Below are 10,121 nucleotides of genomic sequence, written 5' to 3'. Positions count from 1 at the left end.
AATAATCAGCTTTTTGTTACCTTTGATCTAGAACCATAAGAAATGACATTAATGAAACAATAAAGAAATAGACAAGGAATGATCAGCAGCCAATATACAATTTTGAAGACTGAAAGGCCCAGACATTTGTTATTCTTGTTACTGGTTACCACACACATTAGTCAAAAATAAGCAAAATAAAAGCACAATATTTGTAACCATTTTAAAAATAAACAAATAAACAAAATTTGGAAAATAAATTTGTTTTCCGGGCCTAATATTATTTAATGCTAGACGACAGTCAATACACAAACATAGTATCTGTCTTATCAATATTACTTTATCTCTAATTGCTTACACAGTCCAGGTGGAACACTACTGGCATTTTCTTTCTATGCTGGTGTCAACAACCTAACCATTATCCACCTAATAGTACATTATCACTCAATAATATCAACGTGTACTATCATAGAATGTAATATCATATCACATGGTAATGGGCAAACAGTCTTTTTACAATCAATAACAGTACTGTACAGTTAAACTTGTAAAATCAAATGTCATTATTAATTTACTTCCGCATGTTTTAAAATTATGTAAACTTCATATCCTATTAATTTATTTTCTGTGAAAATGTCAATGATACAATTGATCTGTTTTAGTTTTTACAACACATCAACTCAGAGATACATATTCACAAGAACATGAACAGTTCAAACCAACAGAAAGCCTGTAGAGGACGTTGTATTCTTCAGTGGTCACCTGACATATTAAATGAGGTTTTAAGTAGTTACACACAAATAGTTCTTTGTTTGCGCAGATGCTCGAGAATGTTTTTTGTGAATAGCACATTTCAAACAACAAAATACTCCCTGCCCCTCAAAACAATTGAACCATATCATGTTGTTGTCCAGAGATTCTGTTCCGTCTACATATCTGGCTATATAGATTATATAAGCACAATTACTGGTGTTTGTGCTGCATGCTGGGTAAAAAATACGTAGATTATTTGTTATGCAGTATTAGCTGTCAGCTAACAGTGAGATTACCTACCCGCACTTCTGGTTCCTTTGATCGACACTTATTAATACATCACCAGCGTTACATCATTTATTATGTCAGGTGACTACTGAAGAATACCGCGCCCTCTATATATTCGCGTTTGTTTTCAAATGTTTACGTTTCTCCATGATCACGCATCTATTCCTTTTTGTTCCGACTTTACGTGTTGCGGCAGAACATTGGCAGAGTAACAGAACAAGAGACAATTTCAAAAGTATCGAACCCTGTGCTATCACTATACATCATTTAAGATACGAGATTTTTCTCCTGATATAGATACAGAATGTCAATGAAAGTACCAAAATCCCCATTTGTATTCAGATATTTTATTCATTCTATCGTATTTATTCATGTAAATGTATTTTTCTGTAATATTATTTTTATGGCCCTGTGAAAAACAACCACTACTATATTGTAGATAGCTGACCGGATAACAATACACAAATTCACCAGCTATCCAGTATTTATTATGTCACAGCAATGTGTTGTTGCAGGGGGTGCATTTATGTGAACCAGTGTTGCATTAAAAATCTTTGCACACGAAATCTAATTAACATATTTAATGCTATATATAGTCATATGACCACATTAAAAATGCACAAATATCATGGCACTATTGAAGATCTGATGGTTTTGTGTCATGCCACATGTTTTTCGCTTGCATGGCCCAGAACAAAGACGAATTTTCTTTACTTTCTTTACAGTATAAATGCTGTTTTAACTCCCTGACTATTCGCAGCGAACCAAATTTATAAATGATCGACCACTCCCAATCACATGTTTTTCAAATCACAGCAATGAACTAGCTTTGTTTTTAAATTTTACTCTAAAACTATCAGGAGACAAATCATGATCCCATTTCCCAGCAATTATCATCCGTGCAGCCATATTCCCAATCTCATCAGCTGCACTAGCACCATGTCCATTACCACCAACTGCCACTCCCAGTGTAGGTGTCACCATATCACAGTACACATGGCCAGTCGGTGTAGTTGTTATAACGCAAGAACCACCATGTGTTGACACAGGCTTCACTCCTGGTAAAACATCGAAGACACACAAATGTTTAAGTAATTAGTATGCATACAAACAAATGAGTATGCATTTTCGGTAGATAAAATTAGCTAATCAGTGTGAATAATAGGTATGATTATTGGGTAATCTGAATGCAAACTGGTCAACATTCATGATAGTTAATCATACTAACCCAAATATGATAGTAATTAGTCAATGAATATGAATACACACTTATCAAATCGGCATGTATATTAGTTAATGGATATGCATGATAGTTAAACGTTATATATATATATATATATATATATATTCGATAAAATACATGCACAGTAGTCAATAAGTATGTAAATTTACCTAATTGATATGCAATGTATCCTAATAATCTTGTTAAATGCTGATTTGCATCGAGTTAATAGTTTTGATATTAGTGTCATCAGACATACTTACTTGATAAATGAAACTTTTTACATGTACTCAAATTCACATTTTTCTAAAAAGTGGAGGAATTTGAACTACCCACCTTTGACAATATCAAACATCATATCTAAAAGGGGTTTATGTGCTGACGCGTGTCCCTCAGTCCAGAACCAGTCTGCTACTTCTTTCTCTGTGTTGAGTACAGTGTTGAGTTTAGCACCATGTCCAATCTTTAGATAATATTTACCTGTGAACAAAATCAACCGTGTAACAAAAAGAGTAACATTGCTTACAATGTATTATATCATAATTGTATTGCATCGTATTATATTATATTATATTATATTATATTTTGGCACTACAGACATTTCAACACGTGTACAGACATGGTAACTTTATGCAGGATATGAAGCTGCATGCTGCATGTTTACAAGGTCTGATGGCAATCTAAGCTATTTTCACCTCCTCTAATTCACCTCCTCTCAGACAGCAAGCATTGTTGTTGAATGAATTTATCTAGTTTAATGTCATTGAGATTTATGCTAATATTAAAGAAGATGAAAACTGACCTGATCCTTTCTTAAAGCTATTGATGCAAAGATGCATGTTGTACATATTTATACTTATACATATAAAAAATACTATAAGTGCACTATACTATATCCTTACTCTTAAACAAGTTGAAATTAATTATGTTCATGTACACCAAAATACTATCAAATCTCAAACTGTGTATATGAATTGTCGTTGTAAATCTACTCCTCGTTAACCGATATAACATTATTGTGGGTCAACAAACTTGTAGCATATTGTAAAGATGATATGTTTCTGCTTTCATTAGTCTATATTTAGATCAAACGTGCAGTTGAAATCACCAACCATGATGACTGGTGTCTCATTTAGGGTATTGAAGTCATATTTTTTAATATAGGCTGTTAACATAGATGTTATCACATGACCTGGCATAATTGTGCAGCGTGAAATAGGTTAAGATTGGTAGATTTGTGAAAATAAAATGGGTACACCTACAACATTATTACTCATGTAAAACATGACAAACACGTTAAACAACCCTACATGTGGTTCCATATGACAGCAAGATATGTACTCTTGGAGCATACAGAACACATGGATGAGTAAACTGTTTGGCTGCAACATGACAGCCATAAACAATATACATTTTCTCATAAAACCACCTATACATTTACATTATTTAACACAAATCTGTCGACATGAACGATTTTACATGTTATAAGGTGGGTCTTTTATGCCAAAGTGACACATGTGTCACCTCTAATAATCGTTTTCGATATGAGACTCGTAGCGACGTACACAACCCGCGTAAAATACATTGTTTGTATACATGAAATTCGCAACGACCACCGGCCTTACGTAACTTGGCATTTCATGTTTTGGGCACAAGTTGATATACTGTGTACCTAGCTATCACTTCACTGATGCCAAGATAAATTAATTAAAGTTATTTTAACTATATAAAACTATAATTAAATAGCATTCAATTATAATTGTCTTTAATTAAATTGTATTTAAAATGTATTACCATGAAGGATTGGCATTTAATTAAATGGCAATCCATATATTGGCTTTATATTATAAAAAAAGTCGAACTAAATCCTACCGTTGGGGTATTTAATTGGTGGCAACATGTAAAGATCATGATTTCCTTCTTTTGTATATTTCCGTCCTATAGTTGGCATGTCTGTCAATCTCTTAGCATCTTCTGGTGTCAGCTCTGCGAAGGCCTGAGTCTTAGAATATAATGTAACGTCTAACTCCTTGCCAGGTGGTAACAGATGTCTGAATGAAGTGAAGGCACCTGTAGTTAATAGCACTTTCCTAGCACGCATGATGTGGCCTTTATGTGTAGTCAACTTTAACACATTGTCGACAGTTGATTGGTTACATTCAGTCACATGATTAATGATGTCATCAATGATGTCACATCCTTGCTGTCGAGCAGCTGTTTGCTGTGCTAATACCTGTTTCCTTCCACTGACGTATCCAGCGTGATTTAACTCAAGTATGGCCTCGTCGTTTGGGCGCATCGACAGATAATCATACCGCTCAGTGAGTTCAGTTTTATCAAGAATGTCAAATTTCTTTCCAAATTTCACTGCCATGTCTTTCATAACTGAAGTGTATTGATGTCCCTCTTTCACACTAATCATCATAAAGCCAACATCTGTGAAAAAGCGTGTTCCTGCAGAAAACAATCATATCAAATGGTTTCTACAAGATTATGTAATTGTCGCTAAATATTAGGGTAATACAAATCAAACTGCGACTTGTTTCAAGAAGCATCATGCACGCTGTATAAACTAATAAACGAATATGATATTTAAACTACAAACTAACTTCAACCTGATTTCTGCATTACATTAACATATAAAATATTGTACCTTAATATTAAAATATCTTTAAATAATTAGGGGTTGATATTATCTATATCATTATCAGATATCATTGTCTCCATATAGATAGATACATAGACATACGAAACAAAAATAAATAGCAAGACATACCAGTTTGTTGTTGAATTCCCTCATATCGTGATATTGATCTGTTATCTAACATAGCCCACAATAAATCTGGCATCATCGTTTTTGCTAAACGTCCTTCATCATAATGAGAAGAAAAGATGGTGCGTTCGGGGTTTTCTGCAAAATTCTAAAATGAAATGATTCAATTCAACGTGCACCCATTACTATACTTCATATTACATGGCTGGTCCATTTCCACATTTCATGAAACACACTGATATGTATGATGTATGTGCCAAATATGAATGAAAATGGTACATAAATTGTGGAAATATAGTAGTAAGGCCAAAAATTCAGATGGCTGTCAATTGGCCATCCTTGACAAGATTTTGAAACAAATTGTCATGGACATGCATCCTAACATGTATAAAGTACATGTATGTGCCAAATTTGAATGAAAACTGACAGAGCACGTCCAAGATACCGCATAAAAAAACAAGATGCCTGCCAGTCGACCATCTTTGATCCAATTGCGAAATAAATCGTCATGGACATGTATTCGAACATGTATAATCTATGTACCAAGTTTGAATGAAAACTGACAAAGCATGTCCAAAATACAACATTTTCAAAAAACAAGATGGCTGCCAGTCGGACATTTTGAATCAAATCGCTAAACCACTGCATGTGCATATGTCCCACATAAGGTACTAGGCACATGCAAAGAATGAACGGAATCGGTCCACAGGATTCTGAATACTAGTATGACTCTGGAAGACTGACCCACGGACGGATGAACACACGGACGGACGGACAGACTCAGGAACTCACGGACCGTCGGGGACATGTTTCTAACATGTATGATCTATGTACTAAATTTGAATGAAAACTGACGAAGCAAGTCCAAAATACATTTTCAAAAAACAAGATGGCTGCCAGTCTGCCATCTTTGATCCAATTGTGAAATAAATCGCCATGGACATGTATCCTAACATGTATAATCCATGTACCAAGTTTGAATGAAAACTGAAAAAAGCATGTTCAAAATACAACATTTTCAAAAAACAAGATGGCTGCCAGTCGGCCATTTTGAATCAAATCGCTAAACCACTGCATGTGCATATGTCCCACATAAAGTACTAGCCACATGCAAAGAATGAACGGAATCGGTCCGAGGGATTCTGAGATACGACTACAGACGGATGCACGGACGGACGGAGACCGAATTATAAGTCCCCTTTTCGGATTTCGTCCGAACAGAAACTAAAAAGACGTACATATACTTGACTAATAAACAGGAAGGCCTACACTATAAATCATGGCTTTTCGATTCAAAGCTGTTGATTTCAAACTGAAATTGAGAACTGGATAATATATTGGCTTTACCAAGTATTGAATTGATATAAAGATGAATACATAGATATGAATGATAAACCAATATTGTGAATAGAAATCATGTACTTGAATTAATAAACCAATATTGGGAATGGATATGATATTGTAAATTAGTATAAGAATATATGAAAAGATATATGGTGTATTGATGTAAGGCAGACATCAATTTAATACCTCCAATTGTGCCCTTTGCATTGGGTTATAAAATACTGTACTGCTTACCACAGGTTCTTTGGGTCCAATTAAGCATATTTTAGCAGCTGGTGATATAATAGTTGCATGTCTTGCTGCAGCAGAACCGATAAGACCAGCTCCAACAATACACAAGTCATATACTACTTCATCCATGACTGCAAATCAAAACTATTTGAAAACTGGAAAACACAATTAAATAACGCTTCTGCATCTCAATATTGAAAGCAATGCACACTCCAGACAACTGTATATTTTTAGATAATTTAAATTTATATATACAGAAAAAAACTGGGTAGGTTTTACATGTTATTGTATATAAAGTCTGGGCCTTCTATGCGTCATTTGCATATTTATCAGTGAATGGTTTAATTGGGGCACTCTCCTTAAAACAATAAATTCATTTAACAATATTTTATTTCACCCATGTGTCCATCATACGTTATTACACACAAAGTGATAATTAACGACAGGGGGATGATGTTCTTTGCGTTTACCAATTTCATGTTAATAAACAATGTATATTACGCGCATTGTATAATACAGTCATATCGAACACTTATGGACTTGATATGATGATCACAAATCACCTGTTTGTTATCTGCAACCAGGAAGCCGCATAAATGACATTAATGAAACAATAAAGAGATAGATAAGAGATGGTCTGCAGCATATAAACAATTTTGAAGACTGAAAGGCGCGGACATTTTTATTCTTGGTACTGTTCACCACACACATTAGTTAAAAATAATTAAAATAAAAAAGCACAATATTTGTGACAATTTTGAAAATAAAAGGCCTAATATTATTTAATGCAAGACGACAGTCAATACACAAACTTGGTCCTACTTTATCTCTAATCGTTACCTGAACAAACTGAACGCCACATACCTGGTCCAGTTACACAGACCAGGTGAGACACTACTGGCAATATTCTCTATGCTGGTTTCAACTACCTCCCCATTACCCACCTAATAGTATATACATGTACTGGCACTTAATAATATTTATGTGTACTATCACTATACCATATGGTAATGGGCAAACGGCCTTTTTTACAACAGTAATGTTGTAAAATGTAAAATCAAATGTCATTATTAATTTAGTTCCGCATGTTTTGAAATTATGTAAACTTCATATCCTATTAATTTATTTTCTGTGAAAATGTCAATACAATTGATCTGTTTTAGTTTTTACAACACATAAACTCGACGAAATACGCATTCACAAAAACATGAACACTTCAAACCTACAGTAAGCCTGTAGAGGGCGTTGTATTCTTCAAAGGTCAACCGACATGTTTTAAGTAGGTACAAAATGTACAACAAAAATAGATCTTTGTTTGCGCCGATTTTCAAACAACAAAATACTCCCACGCCCCTCAAAACTATTGCATCATATCACGTTGTTGTCCTGAGCTCCTGCGCCGTCTATATTAGCCCTGCGTACAGTGCCGTGTGTACGGGGACGCGTTCGGTTGATAGATGTGCCCACCATCTATCAACCGAACGCGTCCCCGTACACACAGCACAGTACGCAGGGCTACGTCTATATATGTGGCTATATAGATTATATGAGCACAATTACTGGTGTTTGTGTTGCATGCTGGGTAAAAATACGTAGATTATTTGTTATGCAGTATTAGCTGTTAGCTAACAGAGAGATTACCCAGGTGCAGCCAACGGCCAAATTTTCCAAAACCGTCATTATTAATAATTGTCCATCATGTACATACTTTTTATCGATATTTGACACGTTTTTAAATTTGGAGGGGAGGGGTTAAGCTGTTCGTAATTCCCCTTCCACTAACGTCAAAAAAAAATGCCCTCCCACTGCATCTTGGTTCCCGCTGCCCTCTCCCCACCCATCACCCCCTCTCACTACCTTCCCTCCCACTAGTGCCTGCAAAAAATGCCCTCCCACTGGGTAGTGGTCTTCAGAGCCCTCTCCCCACCTGTTCAATCTACTTAAATCCTACATGCAGTTAATTCTTCAACTTGATGTTTTATGTGTAGATTCAAACCATACTCAATCATACCTCAGCCATGAATCAGCATATTTCATTAAACCTCAAGTAGTGTGCGGGATTTGTTTTGTTTTTGCTAATTATTATTTTGAATTTAATTACTTTTTGTCAACATCTAATCATAATGTTGTCAAATTGGCGTGCTCACACGCACGTGTTTCCCATATAAGGGCAGACGTTGATTTATCAACAAAAGAAACTAATATCAACAAACATAAAACTCGATTGATCACTGATGGACGAATGTTATCCTGTCGGCTTCTTCGTCGCACTGAACTCTTCGCTGTTTGGTGGCGTTCATCATATCAAAGACACAACTGACCTCGCTTGACCCAATCTGGCAACCTGACGATTCATCTGTATTCTACGGGTATTATCTCTATATTCTCCCTCCCGATATTGTAACCACAAGTTCTTCTTTACCCACTGATAGTTATAATTTTCTGCCCACCATATGTTAACAATTCTGCCTGCCCACTTCCAAAAATGCATTACCCACACCCACTCCCCACAATATTAAGTCAAATTTTTCTCCCTCCCACTGATTAAATTAAATTTTGCCTGCCCACAGAAAAACGTTCGCGAACACCTTTTTGCACGAACAGCTTTGTTGACTGCACCTGATTACCTACCCGCACTTCTGGTTCCTTTAATAGAGACTCCAGTTAATACATCACCAGCGTTACATCGTGACATCGATTATTATGTCAGGTGACCACTGACGAATACGGCGCCCTCTACAGACTCGCGTATGTTTTTATATGTTCACGTTTTTAAATGAACACGCATCTATTTCTTTTTGCTCCGATTTGACGTGTTGCGACAGAACATCGGCAATAAGACAATTTTAAAAGTATCAAACCCTGTGCTATCACTATACCTCATTTAATATACGAGATTTATCTCCTGATATAGATACACAATTACAATGAAAGTACCCCAACCCCTATTTTTATTCATGATTTTATTCATTCTACCCTACCTTATTTGTATTGCCCCGTGAAAAACAGCCACTACTATACTGTAGACTGGCTGACTGGATAACAATAAACAAATATCACCAGCTATATACGTAATTCTGATGTCACAAGATTGTGTTGTTGCAGGGGGCATTTATGTGAACCAGTATTGCATTAAAATACTATGCACACGAAATCTGATTAACATATTTAATGCATATATGGTTATATGACCTCATTAAAAATGCATCACTATCATGGCACTGTTGCAGATATCGATGTTCAATGTCTGATGTTTTTTTATCGTGCCTCCCGGTTTGTATGGCCCAGAACAAAGACGAATCTCCGTTACTATCTTTATAGTATAAATGCTGTTTTAACCCTCTTTCTGGCTAAGATAGATATATTATGCTATAATACATATATTATTATAAACAGGGTGGTATTATAGCAATTGTGGACTTCTAATCCAGCTGGTCGCTTTATAGGCTTGCACTTAACGATAAAACCATATGAAACATGGCTTTAAGTTATCTAATACGCTATAATGCAATTGTCTTTAACATCACCACA

General features: G+C 35.4%; 1 protein-coding gene across 2 annotated transcripts; it reads right to left on the bottom strand.

The window, feature by feature from the left end:
• Positions 1–1,351: 1,351 nt before the first annotated feature.
• LOC100372892 (uncharacterized) lies at positions 1,352–9,281 on the bottom strand. Of its 2 annotated transcripts, none has more exons than XM_085507021.1 (6): positions 9,222–9,281; positions 6,594–6,734; positions 5,019–5,163; positions 4,115–4,696; positions 2,579–2,722; positions 1,352–2,078 (listed from the first exon to the last, which is right to left on the bottom strand). In XM_085507021.1, the coding sequence occupies exons 2-6, from the start codon at positions 6,717–6,719 to the stop codon at positions 1,831–1,833; spliced, it is 1,245 nt and encodes a 414-aa protein (XP_085363147.1). In that variant the 5' UTR covers positions 6,720–6,734; positions 9,222–9,281; the 3' UTR covers positions 1,352–1,830. The 2 variants fall into 2 exon arrangements, with proteins under 2 accessions (XP_085363147.1, XP_006823772.2); XM_006823709.3 differs by having other exon boundaries at positions 6,594–6,745; positions 9,222–9,279.
• Between the last annotated feature and the right edge of the window lie 840 nt (positions 9,282–10,121).

This window comes from Saccoglossus kowalevskii, chromosome 13, assembly GCF_978046115.1.
Source record: "Saccoglossus kowalevskii chromosome 13, keSacKowa6.1, whole genome shotgun sequence".
Classification (NCBI taxonomy): Eukaryota; Metazoa; Hemichordata; class Enteropneusta; family Harrimaniidae; genus Saccoglossus; species Saccoglossus kowalevskii.
Note: the sequence above shows the minus strand (reverse complement) of the source record. Positions and strands in the feature narration are given on the sequence as shown.